The sequence below is a fragment of the Engraulis encrasicolus genome, chromosome 14 (genome assembly GCF_034702125.1).
Source record: "Engraulis encrasicolus isolate BLACKSEA-1 chromosome 14, IST_EnEncr_1.0, whole genome shotgun sequence".
Classification (NCBI taxonomy): domain Eukaryota; kingdom Metazoa; phylum Chordata; class Actinopteri; order Clupeiformes; family Engraulidae; genus Engraulis; species Engraulis encrasicolus.
Window position 1 is genome coordinate 46145014 of NC_085870.1, and position 23769 is coordinate 46168782.

Below are 23769 nucleotides of genomic sequence, written 5' to 3' on the forward strand. Positions count from 1 at the left end.
CATATGAACTCAAATTACAGTATATTTTCAATAAATATATTTTTTAATTTTAATAATAAAAATCAATTTGGCATATTTTTTTGTTCTTATTCGAGGAGAAATAGAAATTGTATACTTTTATTTTGTATCTCGTAGACTACATAACTTACTTTGCAATCCGGAAGTGTGTCTCACGCCACTGTTGTTGAAAGGTTTTGAAAGAAGTGGCGAGCGTCTTGTCAAAGAATCGGTATTTTTCTACAGAAGTGCTCTCAACAAGATGGGGGTAACCTGGTAAGTTCTGTGTTTTCTTTTACACGTTTGTAACAAGTGTAATTAAAAGCATTGTGGCTTAATACAAACATACATCACTCTTTGCTCTCTTATAAAATGTGATCTCACTTTGGGTCGTTTTGAACCTATGTTCTTCATTAAACCACGCTCTTTACCGAATAAAATGGATCATTTGCACGTTTTTATATCAGATGTAAGTAGTTGGGTTGGTGCAAGTGGAACTTTGAGCATAACCTCTTTTACTTTAAAAAGTGAAATTATTTTTAATTACACAATCCTGTCATCCATGTTTCACGTACATTGTTTGTCTCTTCTCTCAAGGGGTTGTGGATTTTTTGAATAGTGCACCTCTGCTTGTTCTAACACAGAAGGGTGTGATAAAGTAGCCATGTGTTTCTTACAAAGCACAAACACAAAAGGTATGCTGATCTCTCTTCATCTAATGTGGACGATTCTGTGTGTCAGTGTGTGCCAGGTTCCAGTGGCGGAGGGGAAGAGTGTGCAGCAGACTGTGGACATGCTGCACAAGAAACTTGAACAGCTGGGTTCAGTAAAGCAAGGCAGTTTCTGGGTGGACTGTGAGACCTACCATGCTACTGGTAACTCAGGCGGTAAGTAATTCCAAGCAACTAACACACAACTCAGTACGGCTAGATGTAGAAGATTTAAGAAAGTTTTATGCACCCAAAGACTTCATTCATTTGGAGTTAGTGTACGTATAAAATATGCTTTTAACACATGGCAGTCCAAATAATGCACAAATACTTTTTCTATCCCGGCATTTGTTGAGAGAACACGTATATGGAATTTCAGTAAATCAAAATGTTTTACCTAGAGAGAAAAACAATACGTATGACTGTAATGCATTAGAAATGACAGGAGATGATGATCATGAGACAGAGTTTGCAGTAGGGGTGTAAATCACAGCCTTCATGATAATGCGATACGGTATCGATTTCTTAAATCAGGGATTCGATTTTTTTCGATACTTAAGAATTCCCCACGATACGATGCGATTCGGTTCGATTCGATTTTTTCCAATTACTTTTCCACTACTATTGTGTTATGGAGCTAGGGCATTGCACAGGGGCCAGCGATTCGATTCTTAAGAATGCCCCACGATACGATGCATCGATACATCGATACATTTCGATTTTATTTACATTCCTAGTTTGCAGTAGTGATGGGCAAATGGAAGTTTTGTTGAAGCTGTGAACCATTGAGGCTCATTGTCTAAAATATTGGGTTCGTAGTTGAAATTTCAGTGACTGGGACGTCTCCCAGTGAAAAGCTATGCAATTAAATGGGCGCCGTTTGACAAGCAGAGATATTCCATCTGCAGCTTGGTTTGGTTTCATTTTCACATTTAAACCATGGACATGGAAAGGGTTGAATTCTTTGGTAGAGGTTTACCCTCTTCAAATGCTTTTCTGGTATGGGCTGCCTGAAAATGTCTTTAAATTGATATTCTTTCTCAGTACTTTGATAAGTTGAAGCGGCATGCTCACTTATTTGCACCACAAACGTTTCGGACTGAGTGCCCTTCTTCAGCATCTGAGTGCTCTGTCCTTTACTACTTTAATGTCTCAGCTCTTTAATATTTCTTCTCAAGACAGCCATGCCACCAAGACCTCTGCATCTGCTTGATCTATTAATGTTACACTCCTTTGCCTACCCCTGCTCCCAGGTCAGACATCCAAGCTGCTGTACCTCATGCACAACTCTGAGACGCCCCTCAGCTGCATGGCCCTGTTTGAGGGCGGGCCCTACCTCACAGCCGACGTCAACTTCGACGTACTCATGCTGAAGCTCAAGAGCCACTTCCAGAACGCCAAGGGCCACAAGGTGGAGAGCAGGGGGGCCCGCTACCGCTACTGTGACTTCCTGGTGAAAGTGGGGACCGTTACCATGAGCTCCAGTGCGAGGGGCATCTCAGTGGAGGTATGTGTTAAGTTAGTGCTGGCAAATTCATTCACCTCCATTTTAGGGACTGAGAATGGGTGTTTTAGTTGCGTAGAGTGACTATATGGCGTGATGTCAAGGGCATCTCAGTTGGTGTGTGTTGGTGAGTGCAGCAGGCACCGAATTGCTGATGATTGTACGCGGTGCCCGGGGACATATTTGTCTCAAAATACTACAATCTCATTTAAAAAATCTTATATTATATTATAGCCTATTACATTACATGCATGGTAAAATGGTTAAGAAAATTGTGGCTAGTGAAAAGGCCAATTGGCTAGCCAAAATGGGCAGTAAGCAAAATAGTTTGTCAAGCGCTGATACAGACAGTTTGTAATTAGAACATGAACACTGAAAATGAGAATATCTTGCACGAGACGCAACACCAGGTGTCCGACCAAGTGCTGGAACTCTGGAGCGAGGTCCAGTCATAGTTTATGGACCTGTCTGTCTATGCTACATCGCACCAATCTTTTTGTATCACTTCTGTTACAATACAGCTTCCCCACAACCATATATTTCCAGAGAATTAAAGGGGAACTCCATTTTTTTGAACATTAAGGCCATTTTCTGAGTGGTTTGCAATGTTTGTGAGTCCCCCTCACTGTTTATTTCATGTTTGCTGCAGTCTCTGTTATTTGGCTGATTTGGATTTTATCTCAACCAGCTTTAGAATGGCCGTCTATGGGCACCTGCAAATCTGTTCTTAAAATCACCTTAAACATTTGTTTTCGAAAGTCTACAGCTCACAAAGTGGTTAGGGGTGTTCACTAGCAGTCCCTAACAAGTTTCAAGGCGAAATATGGCTTCTGTCATTTTTTTATTTGCCATTTTGTGAAAGAAAGTGAAAGTGAAACTTAATTTACAAATTGCTACATAAAACACACATAAAACACGACAGATGCCATATTTCGCTACAAAAATTAAGGAACACCAGTGAATACTGCTGAACACTTGGTGAGTTGCATATTCTTGAAAACAAATGTTAAAGGTGATTTTCAGAACAGAGTTGCAGGTACCCATAGACGGCCATTCTAAAGCTGGTTGAGATAAATTCCAAATAAGCCAAATAACAGAGACTGCAGCAAACATGAAATAAACGGTGAGGGGGAATCTAAAACCTTGCAGACCACTCGGAAAATGGCCTTAATGTTCAAAAAAGTTGAGTTCTCCTTTAACTTAGTGCGGCAAAACCGGCGTTAGAGCTTTTTTTTCCCTGTTTTTCCATCACGTGTCGCACTAATATTTTGATGCGCATCCCTTTAAAGCGAGTCATCTTGTTGATGGAAAAAGGGCTAGATTTATTGCAATACCTGGCCCAACCCCCTCAGGTGGGGTCAGATAACAAATGTTACCATGAGTATTTTGAAGGGAAATGTCAGCCCCTGATGTGTAGCATATTTCATCCTAATATTCAACATCTTTTCATTTGCACCTGTCTTTTGCGGAATCTAGATATATTCTTATCCTGTAGTTGCACAAGTGTCACAACACTGAGTTTTCACAGCTGTCTCCTTAATGATTTTTGCTGAGATTATTGATGTGGAATGTATTTAACATTACTGATGATTAGGGGTGTAAATAATAATCAATATGTATCGATGCGTCAATACTAAAGCCAACAAATAAATTAATTGATGCGTCCACAAGAGAATAGATTCGAATAGATTGTTTTTTTGTTATATTGTTGCACTCATTTTGTGAGGCATATTTTGCTCATGCAGTAATGATGATACTGGCTATAATAATAATAATGGTTCTCAAATAAAATGCATGCAAATATTCCATCTTTCTTTTGAAGCATTACGGCATTATTCATAATCGAAAACAATTGAAACGTTAGCTTAAGAAATCGTTATCAAATCGAATCGCATCACGATGAAGGCTCTGATTCCCACCCCTACTGTTGATTTTATTATGAATGTTCCTGTCACCTGTTGTTGTAGGTGGAGTACTGTGCCTGCGTGGTCCCAGGAGACTGCTGGAATCTCATGAAGGAATTCATGCAAAGTTTCTTGGGGGCGAACGTTCCAGAACTGCCCTCTGTCTTCACCTCCAAACCTGAAGGACTGTACGCCCCTTCAGACTGCATGGATACCATGTCCCAGTATCTTGAACTTTTCAGCAAAGTCCGAAAACAAGTGAATCCAGGTGCAAGTGTACGCTAAGAGCCAGGGCTTCTGGTTGCCTTGGCGAGCCCCAGCGCAAAGACATCTTAAAGGGCCACCAAACCTGTACATGCCAATGTAATGAGGACCAAAGTTTCCCCCCCCCCTCTGTGGGCCTGGGACAACCGGTTTCCCTCCCATCAGCTTCCCTGCTAAGAGTATCCGCTCTGCTATTTTTTTTAAAAAGCGGAACTGACTTCCAACACTGAAGAAGCTGTTGCATTTGTGTGCCTGTTTGTTTGAGGCCTTTTTTATCTACTTGGAGACTTCATGAATGACTCATTACACATTTTTTTACGTGAACTTGTATTCCAAAGCATGATGATGCAAAAAATACATAAGCAATGCAATATAGATCATGCATAGTTGGTGTAGTGTATGTTTTGTGCATTTTTCTTGTCTTGACTTTGGTTTAGCAAATATGCTTTCTGAATATTAATTTGTTTTCCCAGGAAATCGCTGTCTGTGGGTTTGTCGCCCAATTAAAACAAAAAAGCACATAGCCTGGCCTATTAGTTGTTTTTGATGTAATTTGAACATCATGTATCATATTGCACACCCTCTTCATTGTCAAATAGGCCTCGCAGATGTTGGCATCACAAATTATGGTCAATGCCTATGATTATGCTTCACTGCTGATACTCCATGTTTGAAATGGCAATTCTGACATCTAGGCCGAGAAATCCTCGAGGTTGGTGATCTTGTTAATAGAACTATGATCCCTGTCCGAAACGGCAAAAGTCAAAGCCACTGGGTTCACCATCCACCCGGTGAATGTCGGGGTGATGCAGCCAGAAGAGTAATTGGTTGGAGAAAGATTGATTACTTTCCATCCAATCAGAGCGAGGGTAGGCTTAAAGTAAAATAGTTTGGTTGAGTCGAGAGCTGTGACAGCTCGCGCGTGCAGATGGTGGCGGTAAATAAAAGCCGTATACAAAAATAAAACCACGAAAACCTTATTTGTAGGACAGTAACGCTACTTTGAAAATCGGAGCACAAACATTCATGGTGAGTGTCCGTCATGACAGGCGTGACCGCCTTTCGAAAGTTGAGAGGTTTTCTTTGCAAGTGTTTTTTCAGAGAAAAATACTTTAATCTGACTTGATTGACCTCGGTGTTTTGTTAAAATATCAACTGAAAAGTTCACTTCCAAATACGACTGTGACTTGGATTCAGATGACAAATCACGACTAAGAAAACTGAGCCAAGCGTTGTTATCAACACCACCCAGAAGTTGAGAGATTTCGCTGGAGAGAGGGTCTAGCACAGTGGTCTTTGTTCTGGTAAGTACACCAGTAGCTCTAGCCAGCCTGCTAACGGCAGCTAGCTAACACTATGCTGTTAGCTATTGATTTGCCTGCATTGTCCAACATTTTTGAAAATACCAGTAATTTGGTGCAATGGTTTAGGGGGAATGTATCGCACCCAACATACGGAGTCACTCGGTCAAGAAACAAACGGTATGGTTAACCAAGGTAGCGTCATGGAAAATCTGTTGGTGACTGACTGGTTAAGCAAAGTAGGCTCGTCTCAGCCACGTAGTTTGGGCTAGCATCCAGCGCACTGGCAGTGAGCGTAAGCTAGCCAGTGCACTAACCTAGCTCCTGTCTGGTGGCTAACTTACAAGTCGCTTACACCATGCCTAGACGCTACTTGGTTCGATAGGGCAATGGTTTAACTTGGCTTAAATGTTGTTTTGCGGCACGCTAGAAGTAGTCTGCCTTTGTCTCCAGTGCGTTCATTTCATGACATTCTGGCAAGCCGACAGTTTTTCACGGACAATGATGTCCTGCAATTAGCCTGCTAGCGTAATGGATGTAAAGACCAGTCAAGTAGAATGTATTGCTACAGCCACGGTTCGAAATGGTGTCCCAACATCACCAAACCTAAGAGAGCTGTTTTAGAGAGGGCTAGATTGCTAGGTATCTTAGCTAGCATGCGACTGAACAATACCAGAAGCCAGTCTCAACCTCGTGAACAAGGTAACTCGTTGCTCAACTTTGTAACGTGACTTTTGTTTATTTTCCTGCAAAAACTGCTTTCTTGCAATAATTTGGTCAACTGTGACGTCTATGTACATACTGTACTCTACATAAAAATAACTACATGCGCAGAAATGAACAGATAACTTTGAGTCCTTGTTTTTCACAGTTCATCAATATATTTTATCACCTTTATAATAATGCAATTGTAGCGGAATGACATGAACATGACTGGCAGAGTAGCGTTTGCCCCCTATTCGTCATTTAAAATGCTAAACGTTGCTTTGACTATACCAGTATTTCAGAACAATGGATGGTCACAAACCAAATATTTACCCCTTTAATAACAGGCGTAGCCGAACTTGGTAGCTAATTGAGGGGATGTCTTGATACCTATTGGATGCACCACCACAAACATTTGTGTTAACTGTTTGCTGGCCTTGTTCTGCATCCACATGTGCTAAGGAATGTTTTTTTTTAAGTGTCCAGCTCTCCATTATGTCAACCAGAACAACAACAAAAGTGGACACCATAAAGGCAAAAATAAGTGTCAAAATTGCATGTGTGTTGAGCTATGATGTCTGCACCAAAATAGAAATCAATTTAAACTGCTTTTATTCATGTTTCTCAACTTCTTTTACTTCTGTTTGCAGAGTTCCAAATGTCTGTGTGTGATTTGAAGTTGGTTGCCTGGAGGGTCCAGTAAAACTTATCTCCGACTGTGATGCTGACAACCGGGCTTTTACTCTCGCCATAGCACTAACTGCAGACTTTTTCACAGTAAGTACGTTTTTCAATATGTGCCGTAATATAATTTGAACATTTGTAGAAGAATAGCCTTAAATCTTGAACAGTGGCTGGACAACCCCCCTCGGTGTGTTCTGAGAGTGCACAGCAGGAGGGGGAGCACAAAGGAGCAACAAGAGGCATTGGGGAACCCATTCACCCTGTCAGCCATTTGAGGAGAAGTTCGCCCTCTCAATCACTTGAAGGACACTGGTGGAAATGGATGATTCTGTCTTGCATGGTTCTTAATGCCATTGTTTTGATTCCCCATTCATGTCTTTAAAAGATTGACAGTCACCAACGCACAAATGTCGGGTTGGAGGTATTTTGCTCCCCTTTTGGGAAGAGTCCAAGAAATCTGCATGTTGTTACTAAGTTATATACGAATAATATGGCGATTTAAAATGACATCAGGTCTTTCGGTTGGCAACACTGGGCTTTATTACACTTCAATTTATTTTTTTGATCTGGTAATTTATAGAATTCACTTTCTTATGAAACGCCCATTCGAAAAATTAGTTCAAAAGAACCAAAAATGAGTTTAAAAATCGCTCTGCTTTCTTCTCTCCCTCTTCCAATATATTTGTGCTTGTTTAACGACTATATAGCAACTTCAGCAGGACTTAACAAGTCCCTCACGTTCTGTCTCCTTCCCTCTGTCTTCTCCTGCAGGATGTGCCGCCCCCTGGGCGAGGCGGCCGGAGACCTACCCCTGACTGCGTGAAACACCCCCACATGGTGTTTCTGCGGCCGCAATGGACCGCTGCAAGCACGTGAGCCGCCTGCGGCTGGGCGAGGACCACTCCACCCTCAACACCCAGAAGTGGCAGTGTGCGGAGCCCGGCTGCGGGGCGGCCGAGTCCCTGTGGGCCTGTCTGAAGTGTCCGCACGTGTCCTGCGGGCGCGATCTGCACCACCATGCCCTGCTCCACCACCAGGTAAAACATCTTCATGTCCAGCGCTCTGAATTATCGTCCGGCCACTTTGATGTCAAATGCTGGTAAAAATTCTGTGTGGCTGGTATAGAAGAACTTAACAACCACTTTGACTGGTAGAAAATGTTAGTTTTGGTCATTCTGGCTAGTGATGATAAGGTAATTTATAGCCCTGTTCATGGCAATATATCCTACTTTTCACAATACGCTACATCAATTTATGACACCGGAAGTCAATCCCTAACAAAACAAAATTAAGTGAAAAAAAAAAAACATTTGAATGGCTTGTGAGCATCTGCCAAAACAAATACAACCTCCAGTCCTGTTGGTTTTCATTCAGCGGTGATGCATATGGGGCACCTAACCCCACATTGTTCCAGGAACGATAACCACTAGCCTGTAAAATAACTGTAAATCCATTTGGATAAAAAAGTCAGTTAAGTGTTAATGTAATGCAGTGTACTATTGTATGTTGGCATGTGTATTGTGATGCATATCGTATCTGCCACCAGGCGTCGCGCCACCCGCTGGCCATGGACGTGCGCGAGCTGGACGTCTTCTGCTTCACCTGCGGGGACTTTGCGCTCAACGACAACGCGGAGGGTGACCTGAAGCTGCTGCGCGGCGCGCTCTCCACCATTCGCAACCCCCACCGCAGGTCCCTGCGCTCGGCCGCAGCCGCCGCTGGAGGGGAAGGCGGCGCCTGGATGGAGTCGGAGGGCATGATGAGGCCGCCCTCGCAAGTGGCCCTCTGGCACCACCGCAAGGTATGCAAGAGACTTGTAGAGACATGTGGCATTCATGCAGATTCTTAGTCATACTGCTTTTATTCAGCACTGTCGCTATTGCATTGTTTCACCTTCATTGCTGATGTAAAACTTACCAATGGGATTTCATGATTTCTCTGTATATGATGTCTTTTACGTGATGGAACTTCTATTAAAAAAAAAAAATGGTGGAAACCATGATGATTAAATTCCCTCTGGCTTTGACTCTGTAGGGGCTGCTTAAGTGGCCACATTTTCCAAATCCATTAAATCTTGGAGGCGTACAATCACATCATGTGATGATTTAGAACCTAAGCGAAATTTTGAGTTTGAGTTCACAATCACGCTGCAGGATTTTAACACTAAGTTCTTCGGGAGCTGTAGAATGTTCCAGCAAATGTCTCGAAAGGGCTGAGGAAAAAACACTCTCCTCAAAACATTAAGCTTGACTCTGTCTTCGTCTGTTGAAGGTGCTTCTGGAGCGGGTGATGCGGCGCTGGAGCTGCAGGCGACGTGAAGAGGAGGAGAAACGCAACCCTAAACCGGAGTCCGAGCCGGAGCAGCAGCAGCAGCAGCAGCAGGAGGAGCAGAGGGAGCGCAGGGAGGTGAAGAGGAGGCTCACAGAGGACCCAGCTGGCAGCGGAGGGGTTGGCAGTGGTGGTGCGACTAATAGTAGCAGTGTCAGTGCCAGTAACTGTGGTCCACCCAGAAAGAGTGCACGGCTCCTCACCCAGGCGCCCAGGCAGACGCTCGCCCTGGTGCCTGTGAAGTTTCGTGACCCTCCGGAGCGCCTGCCATCATCGACTGCAGCCTCCTCTCAGACTCAAACCTCACTATCCTCCTCCTCCTCCTCCACCACAAATGTCCAGAGACCCTCCGCCCTCTCCCTCAGGAACTCCAACAGCAGCCCGTCTCCCAAGCCCAAGCCGCGCCGCTACCACGCCTCCTCGCTCTCCTCCCTCACCACGCAGCAGCGCCGGCAGCGGCGACTGGCTCCCGGCGTCACGGGCCTGCGCAACCTCGGCAACACCTGCTACATGAACTCCATCCTGCAGGTGCTCAGCCACCTGCAGAAGTTCCGCGAGTGCTTCCTCACACTGGACCTGTGCGAGACCGAGGAGCTGCTGGCTAAGACCAAGACCTCACAGACTGGTGGTGGCGGTGGCGGAGGCATCACGGGAGGGGAGATGGTGGGCAGCAGCGCTGGAGGGACATTGGGCTATGGCCTGGGCCGAGGGGCTGGTAGTAGTAGTAGTGGTAGTGGTAATAGTAGTGGTGGGGGTGGGGTTGGTGGAGATGGTGGTAGTGGAGCAGCAACAGGAGCTGGCGGTGGTGGTGGTGGTGGTGGTGGGACAGCGGGTGGGCAAGCCGGAGCACCGGGCGCTGCGGGCAGCAACAACAACAGCAAGGAGACGTCATCGTCGCAGCGCACCTCGGCGCGCCAGCGCATGTCTCTGTGCCACGAGTTGCACACGCTGTTCCGGGTCATGTGGTCGGGCCGCTGGTCGCTGGTGTCACCCTTTGCCATGCTGCACTCGGTGTGGAACCTCATCCCGGCGTTCCGGGGCTACGCCCAGCAGGACGCGCAGGAGTTCCTGTGCGAGCTGCTGGACAAGGTGCAGCAGGAGCTGGAGTCCAATGGCAGTAAGCGCCGCATCCTCATGCCCATGACACAGCGGAAGCTCTCCAAGCAGGTGCTCAAGGTGCTCAACACCATCTTCCACGGCCAGCTGCTCAGCCAGGTGAGACATGCCTGCCAGGCTCGTTTGACTGTGTGTGTGCGCGCGTCTCTCTCTCTCTCTCTCTCTCTCTCTCTCTCTCTCTCTCTCTCTCTCTCTCTCTCTCTCTCTCTGTCTGTCTGTCTGTCTGTGCGTTCTGACTCCGCAAGGAATTAACGTCAACATTTAAGCCCGTTGCAGAATCCTCTGCACACAGAGTGCAGCTGTAGACTACCAGTAATAGAAAAGTGATGGTAATTCGGCATACAGGCAAGTGTCACATACTGATGGACAGCTTCGTTTCTCCTGCTTCCGATATGCATGACATTTTTTTGTCATGTCATGAAGCCTACGGTTCGTCAGCATAGTAGAGAGGTGTGTATTTCTAAGATGGCAGTATAAGATTTTTATACAAACCCCAACTCCGGTGAAGTTGGGACGTTTGGTAAACTGAGAATAAAATCAAAATGCTATCATTTTCAAAACATTCAATACATTCCTTAGATGAGGAATAGTGAAAAGACAACATATCAAGTCTTAAAAACCGAGAAACAAAAAATGTTTTAGGGGACATATGTACTCATTTCTAATTTGATAATTGCAACACGTCTCAAATAAGTTGGAACAGGGATCCGTGAAATGTAAACATCCAAATAAGAAAAAACAACAAGGAAGAACATTTCAAAATGAACTGATGAACAATCTGAGTGTCCAGGTATAAGACAATCACGGAGAGGCTGAGTCACTCAGAATTAAAGATGCAGAGGGAACAATTACCATAGTTATTACATAAAGTTTTGAATTCCATTGATTTACCGTGATTGAGTGTATATAAGACATATTTTTGTCATTAAAATTATTGTACAGGTTCATGACATCATTAAATATATATTGGCTGTAGTCTCACTCTAGCACTCCGAGAATTACAGCTAGTGAAAACTTGACCATATTAAGGACACTTCATGTGTGCAAATGATAGAGGGGTTTAACATTCCCCTATCCAGGCGAGCTCACTTGGAATAGACCCAGACGACATGGGAAACTGTCCTTTGCTTACAGAAGTCAGCAGAAGTTGCAGAAGTCAATTCTTTTTGAAAATAATAGTGTCTTGCACATCCTGTGCTACAGTGAAAATTGACCATGCAAGTTGTGTTAGTGCTAACTTCAAAAGTCAGCCTCCATGATGGCATGGGGGTGCAGTAGTACATTGGTTAATCTGTTCTAACTCACCCGTAGAATTGAATTAGTACTGAATGAAATAAATGGGTTTTAAACCGCATGAAAAGCCACTCGTGCGTTATATTTTGAAGGGACAGCTTTGATTACTGCCACATAGTAAGGACAAATTGCATTCTCTACTATGTTAGGTTATGTTAACAGTTTAACTCCAACATAGGGACCAGCAGGACATAAAATGGCTGGCTTTTGGTCAAGACCTGTCACACTGTAAGCACTACAGAAAGGAAAACATTGAAAAACATGACAAGGAATACACCTACCATTTAAGCTGGTGAAATCATGTCCAAGATAGGAATCAACACCGTTTTTATATAAAATCATCTCATCGGTTAATGCTATTAACTGTTAAGTGTTGTTCTTTGTTTTGTTTGTAGTCTTCCTCGACATTTGCTGCCTTTTATTGTCCCCGTCCCAACTCTTTTGAGACGCGTTGGATTTACATATTCATGAATATCCCCCAAAACAATCATTTTGGTCAGTTTTGATGGCTGATATGTTTTCTTTGTACCGTTCTCCAACTAATGTCAGAACCAGACTTTTTGAAAATGGCAGTATTTTGTTATTGTTCACAATTAAGCTTGCGTCCCAACTTCTATGGAGTTGGGGTTTGTAGACTGATAATGCACTTTTATCATTTTGAAATGGAGGCATTTCTTTTCATTCAATTTAGTTACAGTTTAGTTACCATTTTCGCTACAAATGGTGTCAGAAGTGGGCCAGTGATGGGTGAAGCATTGATGATGGGGCACACTGGATGGGAGAAGCATGATGGGCAGTTGCGCAAGGGACACCATGAGTGTGTGAAGCGCACGGGTGCGCTTCCCAAAGGGGAAGGCAGTGTGATGGAGTGACCATCACTAGGGTTGTGGGTGTGTTCTGACTGTCACGCCAAGGAGCCTGGCTCTTTGGTGTAGCGGTCAGAGCCCCGGTTTAAGCTTACTACCCTAGAAGGTCTGGGTTCGAGTCCCGGCTGGGCAACTCTACTCCCCATCGCTACAAGCACAACATTGCTTTCTCTATCAAATTAACTGTATGCTCCACATTTGGTAAATATCCCCTCTGCTTTCCGCAAGCCATCTGCATATCAATATCCATTTTGTGCGTTTTTCGGAATATTCATGGTTAGTTTTGAGTGTCCACATGCACATGTGCCTTAACTTTAGTGTCAGTTGTGATTTATAAAGGGAAATCAGCGTGGAACCTGTGTGGACCATGCTGTATAAATCTGAATATTTTCTTAAGTACGCACATCTTGAGATTCATGTGTGCGAGATCTTTTGGCGAATATCTTCAGCAAAGTTTTGGAAATGACACCCGTTTTCTTTTCCGGGCCGCTCTCTCTCCCTCTCTCGCTCTCTACGTGTGTGTGTGTTTTTTTCCCGGGACTCTCTCTTGCCTGCCTGCCTGTATTCTATCTGTGTGTTTCTCATTGTTATCTCTCTCTCTCTCTCTCTCTCTCTCTCTCTCTCTCTCTCTCTCTCTCTCTCTCTCTCTCTCGGATTATGTTTGATCTTCCACAGTGCTCTGCTTTGTTGGGTCGCTGCTGTCACATGAAGTGTTGTCGGCTCCTGGCCCTTAATGCTGTTATAATTGGTGCCGTTTAATTGGCCAGATTTAAACCTCACTTCAGTTTGATGTTGGTGTGTGATTATGCTTTCAAGTTTTCCGTCTGTGTGAGGTTAAGAATGCCTCGTTGTTTAATACGGGCTAGTCGGGGTAATTGGGTGCTTGCTAATGGTTAAAGTAAATGCTCTCTGCTCTCTTTCTGTGCTTTGGAATTGGAATATGAATTCCTGTCTGAGGAGAAGAACATCCAGAAACGTCTTTACCTTATGTGCAAACACAGTAAAGCTATGTGCCAGGAAATATGCTCACACAAAGTAGGTTAATCATTTGATTAACATAGCAGATTATACAGAAAGGAAGAAACGATGCTCTTTGAAGATGTTGTGAGTATGTCCTGCTGCTGTCTCTGTGGTATTAAGAGTGCCGACTGGAACTGTTATGTGTTAAACCATAGACAGGCCGTTCGTGCGTGCGTGTGTGTGTGTGTGTGTGTGTGTGTGTGTGTGTGTGTGTGTGTGTGTGTGTGTGTGTCCTAAAAGCAACGCTGCATGTCCATCAGCAGAGGTGTAATTCTACAAGCAGATTTTTTGTATTGCCCATATTGTTATGTGTTAGTGTTAACCCTTTATAGGGCAAGGGACTATATGTGATGACTTCCCATTACTTGCATAGTATCGCAAATGCTCCTGCAATGCGTTAATCGATTGAAAAACATTCATCGCAATTAATCGACAATTCAACTGACAAGAGACCCAGGTGAAATGGGCATGTGAAGAGTGTTTGTGAAGAGGGGTGTGAATAGTGGGAATATTTAAATCACCTTTGGATTAAAGAATTGAGATAGAATTACTTTAAATGTGGTATTTTATCTCACTTTTTGATTACATTTTTTAGATTTAGTAGGTTTTTTTTTCGAGAAACACTGATATTTCGGGGGGAAAACGCAGCTTATCAATTAATCGTAAGTCGATCGATAAGGCTATCAACTAATGATTAATGAATTAATCGATAATTTGCATCCCTAACTCTTGGTAAAAAAAAAAAGTATTATTACTGGGGGTGCTGTGCGCTCAGTGGGCTAAGGCACCATCCCATTCAACTGGAGACCCTGGTTCGAGTTAGCCTGGCTCTCACGCAGACCCTGCATCTTCGTTAAACTTCGTGAGCTTGCACTTGTGTCTGGAAATCTTAGACGAGCCCAAAGGAATCAGATATTTCACAGCCTGTCCAATCAGAATCGCGGGGCGGGATCGCGGGCCTGGGTTTATACAAGTCAGTGGTTGAAGTAGTATGTGATTCCAAAAAAGCCACATGAATACTCTTATCAGGTTCGAACTGTTTTGAACACACCCACGTCTTTTCAGAGCTAAGCGATTGACAATGTTCCAGATGGTTGGTAACCGAGTCTGACCTGAGCTGACCTGAGCCAATGCTGCCCAATTTCTCATTACTTCCCTTGTCTACTCTCACGTCGTCCTATCAATAGACATAAAAAGACATATCTAAAAAACAAGTCATGCTTACTTGCACACCACACAACAGCCATGCACCAAGTAGGGGGAAGACACTCCCACCAAGCTGTTCTCAGAGGCAGTCCCTCCCGCAGCCAAGGGTGGTAAATCAACCAGCTCTGTGGCATCACTTCAGATCAGATCAGATGTTTTTGATCACTCCCATTATTTACATCCTAGTCCCCTTTTATGTGAAAGCTCAGCTGTTTGTCATCTGTGCACGTCTTCAGATTTTTTGTGGTGGCTTTATAGGCTATTCCAGAAAGCGCTGCATGTGTGCCATACAGTACAGGCTTAGTCAATGGTCCTCTCTCTGAGCCGCAGACTCATCTGTCATCGCCGACTAGACAGCGATCTAATAATGAAGTAATTGGACTCCATTGCCTGGGACTCAGAAGAAGCTTGCCTCCTCTATCTGATCAATTAATCACCCTTAGCAACCCTTTTCAGCAGCTGACCTTGAGAATCTCCTGAAAGTGTGGGGGGGGGGGGTGCGTGCGCGTGCGTGCGTCTGTCTGTCTGCCTGTCTGCCTGCCTGTCTGTGTGTGTGCGCTTGTTAATGTATAGGGGGTAGAAGTCCATGGTTGGTTTTCCTCAGTTGTGGTACAGTCTGGTCAAGCTTTAGGCTCTGCTTTAGCTGTTGTTTGTTGTATGTGCTGAAGTGGAAAGATTGGCACAGATGTTGGAGTCCTCTAAAAGGGCCTGTTGGGGCCATAAGTAAAGCGCCCACCTCATCAAATGTAGAGACAGAGAGATGGGGAGAGAGAGATGGGGGGGGAGAGAGAGATGGGGGAGCGAGAGGGATAGAGACAGAGAGGAAGATATGGAAACGTGAAGGGCATCTAAGTGAGAACCGCGCCCTCTGTGTCTGTGGGCATGGCTGCTGTTGTGCATTGTGGCCGGCCTGACGGCTTGTAATCACGCAAATGCTCCCAGTGCAACTCTCTGCTTCTCTGGGCTCTACATTTAAGGCCTCTTCCCCGGCGTTTCACGACAGCTGGCTATACCATCAGAAGGGGAAAGTGAAACCTTCAGCATATTTTTGTACTATATAGTTAAAGCATTCCATAAAGTACAGCCGCATTTTTCCCTCTCTTTATCTCTTGGTCATATAGCACTGGCAGGGAACAGGGGGCAGAGCTTCTGTAGAAAGCTTCACCCATCATCTCTTTTGTTTCTATTCATATTCTGCTGCTCAGTGGGGAACATTAATTTTGCACCTCTCGGAATATAATTAGAAATTCGAAATGGACGTGCTGCTCCTGCTCACTCCCACTTTAATATTCTGTCTCTCTCTCTTGCTCTCTCGATCTGTCTCTCTCTCTCTCCTCTGCCTTCTTTTTGTCCACCATACACGTTTTCTTTTGAATTTCCCTGTTTATGGTTTTGTTTTTGTTTTTTTGTCTTAATTTTCTTTTCCTTCCTTTGTCAGCTTCTTTTTCAGTCTGCTTTTCATCCATCATCACCTTTGATCAAATCTTTCTCTCTCCTCTGTCCAGTGACGTGACTGTCCTGCAAGTCTAACATGGTCACTCATGACCGTGGCCCCCACCCACCCCTCCGTCCTGTAGTTTTTCTTCATATTTCTGTCTTTTTTCCGGCTTTTCCCTCCCATCTGCATTTTGCCTCACATTCCCTTTTTTCTCTGTATTGCGTCCAGGTGACATGTCTGTCGTGCAAGCACAAGTCCAACACAGTGGAGCCGTTCTGGGACCTATCCCTGGAGTTCCCCGAGCGCTACCACAGCGGACAGAAGGCCTCGGGCTCCCTGGGCCTCAAGAGCTGCTCCCTCACCGAGATGCTGGCCAAGTTCACCGAGACCGAGGCCCTGGAGGGACGCATTTACGCTTGCAACCACTGCAACAGTCAGTAGCACATGCGCATGCCGTGCACACACTGTCACACACACATTCACTCTGGAGGGACACATCTATGGCATCTATGGAGTCAGTAGAGCACATTGACACACACACACACACACACACACACACACACACACACACACACACACACACACACACACACACACACTTCACGTCATCATCTCTTGAGGACATCTGTGCCTGCGACCACTGTAACATTTAGTATTAGTGTAGTGTGTGTCTCTCTCTCTCTCTCTCTCTCTCTCTCTCTCTCTCTCTCTCTCTCTCTCTCTCTCTCTCTCTCTCTCTCTCTCTCTCGTACTGTTGTCTTGGCCTGGCTTCACACTCCCTCACTCGCACAGAGGACGTATTTGTGATAAAGTGTTAATAATATTCAAAAAAACATGATTGACTCGGTGCTTGGCATTTGTGAGGGGAAAACAAAGTTTGAAATGACCGGGTTCATGCAGGGTTTTCAAAAGTAATAAAAATGTAAATGGAATGATCAAAATTATGGCTAGTAAAAAGTAGTGAAAGGTAGTAAACGGTGTCTGGTGAGGTAGTAAATGCCCTGTTCTGCTTTTGTCAATTTGTTTCTTAAAAATCACTCAACTTGGGTGAATTTATAGAGTAGGACCTGAGTGATGGGAAATGGTGTTGCTTGGTGTAGCTCAGTGTTGACAGGTTATTGTGTTTCGGAAAGGTAACTTATTGCATTACGTTACTCTTTGCTTTTGTTTTAGTAGTAAAAAAAAACATTTAACATTTCTGTATGAACCCTGAATGAACTGTTGTTTTGGCTACAAGATGGCTAACTTCATAGGTGCGTTGTAATGGTAGAAGGATTTAACTTCGTCTCTTGAGATGTCATTCAAGGTACTATGTTCTTAAGAAGATAATGTTCACTTAATCAGCCAATTATCCTCAGAATGACATTGTTGTGAAATATGAAACTATTTACAATTAAATATGATTGCCTAACTAGTTTGGGAGCAAAATGGAACTCTTGGACATTCTTTTGTAGTGGTAGTATTGTCAACAGGCTCTGTGGTGTTATTGTTCTATGCATACACAACATGTCACACATGATCAAACCTTTCTGGCATCTTGGAGTCCCAACCCATAGATGGTTGGAGAATTTCTTGCTCTCAAACATGTCAATCAATTTGACAGCTTATTATAGTGGATATTATTATGCAAATGATTTGATATTGAATTTCTTTCTTTCAGAAAAGAGGCGGAAGTCGTCCCATAAGCCTCTAATCCTGACGGAGGCCTGTAAACAGCTCTTGATCTACCGCCTGCCTCAGGTGCTGCGGCTCCACCTCAAACGCTTTCGGTACGTTGCCACAACATCACACTAATGTTGCACTTAATTGTCTATCTATGCTTTCCAATGCTGTCATTCCTGTATTGTTGCACATATGTGAACTGGTTTGCAGCACTTGGTGTGCATTTGGGCAGGTGCATGTGCATGTAGTCAGGCTTTAAAGGTTTTTCGCTGTACTAGTGCCTTTAATTCAAACAGGAGGGACTTGTTGCACCTCAAACACTTTTGGTCAGTTCATTGTCTGCACTTTTGCAACGTGGGAATGTACAGACAAAGTGACACAAATGACAGATATAAACTGGTTTGTAATCATTTGCGTGCTGGTGCTCCTGCTTCACTTCAAAAGCTTTTGGTATTCTGCCACAACATCCTACTAACCAATGCTTTCCAACATTGCAAAAGTGCACAAACATGAACTAGTTTGTAACAATCAGCATGTATTTGGGTGCATGTGTTTTTAAAAGTTGGTGCTTTTAGCCCATTTCAAACAGTAATCCATCTTGATTTTTTTGGATAGTCAGTTTATTTTGAAAGAAATGAAAACATTTGATTGTAGAAAATGCCTCAGTGAAGACATTCTGAAGGGAAACTTGAATAGCTTTTGTGTTGCATCTTTAAATTTGGAGAATAGCATCCCCACCCACATAACTCCACAAACAATGCTGTAAACATGGTTGTAACCTTCCAGCGCGCTGACTGCTAACTTGTTTCACATTAAGTTAAAGAGAGAAAATTAGGACAATGTGCCGAATCACTCAGAACTTGCAAGCTTAAAATACTTTGGTGTGCTTTTGTTTTGAGGACCCATACACAATTTAAACAGTGGTGCCTGACGCAGTAAGACCTAACTATGAAAGTGAACATCTTCTCTATCACTAACTGGTTGACGGAAGCTCTTTGTCTCCTTTGCTAATTAAGAACTCGAGGAATACCTGACCTATTTGTGTTGTATTTTTAATGTCAGAAAAAAAACAGTGTCTACACAGAGTACCAATTACACCCTGAAGTTAGACCTCAGCAGTCGACCTCTGTTCATCACTTTCTGTTGTCAAGACACACAGATGTCTATTTTCTTAATTCGGCAATAGGTCCATTATGCAGTCGTGATTGCAGCTTTAGGCCTCTATTGTGTTCTCCAGTCTGTTGTGCTGAACATGTTGTTAGGGAGGGAAATGGTACAGAAGTGTGGCTGTAAAACTGTCCTACACAGAGTAATTAGCGGCCCATGGCGGGGCTTAAGTGCACGTTTGCTCCCACAGGCAAGGAAGCTGCCTCTTAATACGCCAACACGATAGACTGTTGTGCTTAAAAGGGAACCAAGAAGGAAGTCTTGAACCCTGATCTCTCATATAATGGGTAAAAAAAATCCCACCAATATAAATAATTCCCCCATCCTGCTTTTTCCCCACTATGTGCATTTGATTGAATTAAGGTCATGTATATATGGTGGGGACAAAGTTAAGGGACCTATGATCTGTGACTCATGGTCTGAATCCCCCTCAAAGGTGACACTTGAGTGTGAGTTTGTGGGTGTGTTTTTGCATGCATGTTAAATGGTAAACAATACATTTCAAATAAACGCTGCCTTATTGTAAAACAATTCCTCATCGCCTTGCCTTACCTGTGCTCCCAGGTGGTCGGGCCGTAACCACCGCGAGAAGATCGGGGTGCACGTGGCGTTTGACCAGGTGCTGAACATCCAGCCCTACTGCTGCAGGGACTCGGCCAACGCCTCCGCCACTGGCACCGCCTCCGCCTCGGGCGTCCACAGACAGGGCTTCACCTACGACCTCTCCGCCGTAGTGATGCATCATGGGAAAGGCTTTGGCTCAGGACACTACACGGCGTATTGCTACAACACTGAGGGTGGTGAGTACGCAAACCAATACAGGCTCTGCTGGCAATATTGTAGGTTTCATTAATATTCATGCGTTAGTGCAACTGTAGACACAGTCAGTTTTGTCAGCATGATTTTAATGTCATTATAACAAAATTAACTTTGTTTAGACAACACTGAAGCAGAAAAACCAGTAGAAACAGAAACCTGCTACATGAATGAAAGCACAAGTTGTAAATCCTAGAGATTATTAAGATCAACTGAAATTGAAAGGCCAAATCAGGCGTGATTGTGTGTGTGCAGGTTTCTGGGTTCACTGCAACTGGTCAAGTGTTTTCTGTAATTCAGAAACGGTCCATGTGAAGTTGTGAACAGGGCCTTTGTGCTATATGAATCAAAGCGGAAAATCTTATTATTACCTCCGCCAAGGAGGTTATGTTTTCGGTCACGCTGGTTTGTTTGTCTGCCTGTCTGTTTGTCAGCAGGATAACTCAAAAAGTTATGTGCGGATTTTGATGAAATTTGTGGAGTTGGTGGAAATGACAAAAGAAACAAGTGAAATTTTGGTGGAGATCCGAATCACAGATTTTAAAAAAAAAACATATTCTTCCCCATTACGGGATGGGGCGAATTTTGACATTCCAGTTTCTAACTCCACAAAACCAAAGCAGAAAGACTTCAAAAACATTAGGGTGTAACCTAACCCAACACCTTCCTTGGCGGAGGTCTGCACTCTGAGTGCATTTCTTGTCATTGTTATTATTATTATTATGGAGCTCATTGGCTCTCCTCAAAAGACTAATCAGGCGAGTGTTGTGTGCATGTGTGTTTTCTTTTCTTGCGCAGGCTTCTGGGTTCACTGTAACGACTCTGTGATGAATGTGTGCAGCGTAGAGGAGGTGTGCAACACTCAGGCCTACATCCTGTTCTACACCCAGCGCTCCGCATGAGGGGTGGAGGGGGGGCGGGGGACGTGGCTTTCGTCATGCCACTCCTCTTTTATAATTCCAACTACAACAAACAAACAAACCACCAGCCAATCCTGCCCCTGCCCTGCCAGCCAGAGCAGAGAGACTGCCAGCCAGCCAGCCAGCCAGACGAACAGACATGGAGATCGTGACCGGACCTGCTGCCTGTATATGTACAGACAGAAACACACACACACACACACACACACACACACACACACACACACACACACACACACACACACTCGCACACACCTATCCAGGGCATTTCAGACTGAGGACCAAGCTCTGTGTTGGGAGCAGATTGGGAAAAGAGCCAGAGCCAGAGCGTTACTGAGCATGTGTGTTGGGATGGGGGGGTCGGGCCCCTCCCATCTAGAGTCTAGGCCCCTCCCCTGCCTGAAAAACGGCAACACAGAACCTGCTGTAGAGAGGAGGAGGAGGAAGAACAGACTGATCGTCATGGAAACGTTGCACAAGATGGAAGGTCCCTGATGGGATTGGAAGTCTCGTCCCCTAACAGTGTCCGTAGGGAAACAAGGGGATTGACCGACTTAAAAACTGACTGATTGATTGGTCAATAGATTATATTGATTGAATGAATTATTGATTGAATGATTCTCCAGAGCTGAAGGGGGTTAAAGTGATGGATAGGAGTGGCTTGTCTCCTTAAAGAACGAGAGCAGAGCAATATTAAAAACCGACGTCACAACAGGAAATCAACAAGCAAATCAGGAAAATATCAAATCTTTGACTTTGTAATACACTTTTTTTTTTACTACTCTACTGTTTCTATTTGGGTTGTGGCTGTTCTTGTACAAACCTCTTTGTCACCGTTTAAAATCAGGAAATAGCACTGCTGTCCTATCAATCATGAATGGAAGAAGTAGTCAGCTACATTTTTCACAAAAGAACAAGAGGGGTGGGGTGGGTTGGAAAAAGAAAAATTGTAATGATAACGAACCAGTGAAATGAAACAATCTGATGACGATGAATGTCTTGCTTCTTTTTTTTTGTAATGGGGGGCCGGGGTTGTGGGTTGTGGTTTTATTTTTATTTTCCTTTTCCTTTCTGGACTCCATCATGGGGGTGGAGACGTAGAGACGTGGTCCGCTGTAGCTGTGGTCCTAGCGGCACTGACCCGTTTAGTCCTGTGTTGTGAAAGCACCTGTGATTTACTGTACCGATTATGCGACAGATTCCACGCGATGGTGACGATGATGATGATGATTAAAAGACTTCAAATGCAGAAGGCGGCCAGGAGTGGTGTTTTTTTTGGGGGGGGGTAAATACGTTTGCACACAATGGCCAGGAGTGTTTTGGGGGGGGTAAATATGTTCAGATCTTCATACCTTTATTTGAACAGGATTGTGAGTGTGAGGCAGGAATTGAGTGGGCAAGGGAGGTGTGCGTGCGTGCGTGTGTGGGGGTCCAAACTCGATGCAGTGTCTGAATTTGTGGTATGACAATTTAGACTGAGCCACAGCGTGCCTAGGGTGCGATTTTCACCTTTTTTAGTAACTTGTGTGCTCTTTACTGCTGAGCTCTTTGTACTTGTAGTTTAGTGCCCTCTTTTCAACTGTAACGTGATCTCCTCAATGAATACTTACACGCACAGTTTTATTGGCTTGGAACGGTGCCAGCAAAAAGTCTTATAATTGCGAAGTATAAATCTTTGACGGTCATAAAATGGGATTCATCCAATGAGATTGTAAGATGCATACACAAAGCAATATGGGAAGGTACAAGCAAGTTAATCTACATGAGCATTTGGTGTATGGAGGCATAAGGCCCATAGCAAAAACATCACAATGATTTTTGATATTATAGTCACTAATGTAGCAGGACACTAATCTCTTCTAATAACGGTTACAGTATGCACTCCAATGTGGTCCTGTTTTGTTTTCAAATTGCAAATCTGTTCATCAGCTCAACTTCTCAATTGTAACTATTTCAATACATTCAAAAAACTTTTCTTGTTGGTGATACATCCTTGATGGAATAATACTGTGTTTGCTTCATACAGTAGTACCATGCAATAAGTACAGTAGAGTGTATAGTCACTAAAACTGACCTGATGGTTTTTCACCAGAAACCAAAATACAAAGAAAAGACCTGAAAACACACAGGTGCAGACACATGAAAACAAATGGATATGAAAGTAATTCCAATGAAAACCTTGAGTCAACACCAGTGTGTGTGTGTGTGTGTGTGTGTGTGTGTGAGAGAGAGAGTGTCCGTGTAAATGAATATAATGTAATATAATGAAGGAAAAGGGGAAGTTCATGAAGGGTGTCAGTTTGGCATTTCAGCCTCACTTTGAAATGGCTTTTGGTCTTTCTTCCATATTTGGAGTGGCATGTGTTTTGCCCTCTGCCCTTTTCATACCTTTTGATGTGTTGCTGTGTGTTTGTCACCAGATGGTTTGAAGGGCAGCCTCCTGTGGATCACATAAATGCTTTCTGACATCTGCCCAAAGGTATTGCTGACAGTTCTGACGAACAGCTCTGGTGAACAACTACTGAACTAAATTGTCTGGCTACACAGAAATAAATAGATTGGTATAAGATGTATCAGATCGGACAATGTGCAGCAAATAATGGCCAAATAAGGATAGGAGCGGATGGGAAGAATACATGTGGAAGGGACTTAGTCTGAAATGAAATATGAAATGAAATGACTTAGTCTGGACTCGAACCTGGGTCACCATGGGCAGCGTTGCCCATATGTTGCAGTTGTATTTGTGTGCAGCACCACAGCTCAACCCAGACCAGCCATCACGCAACAAATAGCCTAGTGTACACTAGACTCGCCAGATAGGCTATTGCTGGATCTCAAATGGTGCACTTCTGCCACTATGTTTCAGTG

At 43.9% G+C, this 23769-nt stretch overlaps 2 protein-coding genes across 5 annotated transcripts; both read left to right on the forward strand.

The window, feature by feature from the left end:
- The first annotated feature begins 154 nt into the window (after positions 1-154).
- Positions 155-4902, forward strand: med20 (mediator complex subunit 20). Its single transcript, XM_063215936.1, has 4 exons — positions 155-273; positions 739-884; positions 1961-2214; positions 4179-4902. The coding sequence occupies exons 1-4, from the start codon at positions 260-262 to the stop codon at positions 4398-4400; spliced, it is 636 nt and encodes a 211-aa protein (XP_063072006.1). The 5' UTR covers positions 155-259; the 3' UTR covers positions 4401-4902.
- Positions 4903-4992: 90 nt separating this feature from the next.
- usp49 (ubiquitin specific peptidase 49) lies at positions 4993-22157 on the forward strand. Of its 4 annotated transcripts, XM_063215932.1 has the most exons (10): positions 4993-5408; positions 5577-5683; positions 7036-7162; positions 7841-8106; positions 8616-8870; positions 9341-10612; positions 16565-16769; positions 17997-18105; positions 19730-19965; positions 20780-22157. In XM_063215932.1, the coding sequence occupies exons 4-10, from the start codon at positions 7924-7926 to the stop codon at positions 20881-20883; spliced, it is 2364 nt and encodes a 787-aa protein (XP_063072002.1). In that variant the 5' UTR covers positions 4993-5408; positions 5577-5683; positions 7036-7162; positions 7841-7923; the 3' UTR covers positions 20884-22157. The 4 variants fall into 4 exon arrangements, with proteins under 4 accessions (XP_063072002.1, XP_063072001.1, XP_063072004.1 ...); XM_063215931.1 differs by having other exon boundaries at positions 4993-5683; XM_063215934.1 differs by lacking the exon at positions 5577-5683.
- Positions 22158-23769: the final 1612 nt, after the last annotated feature.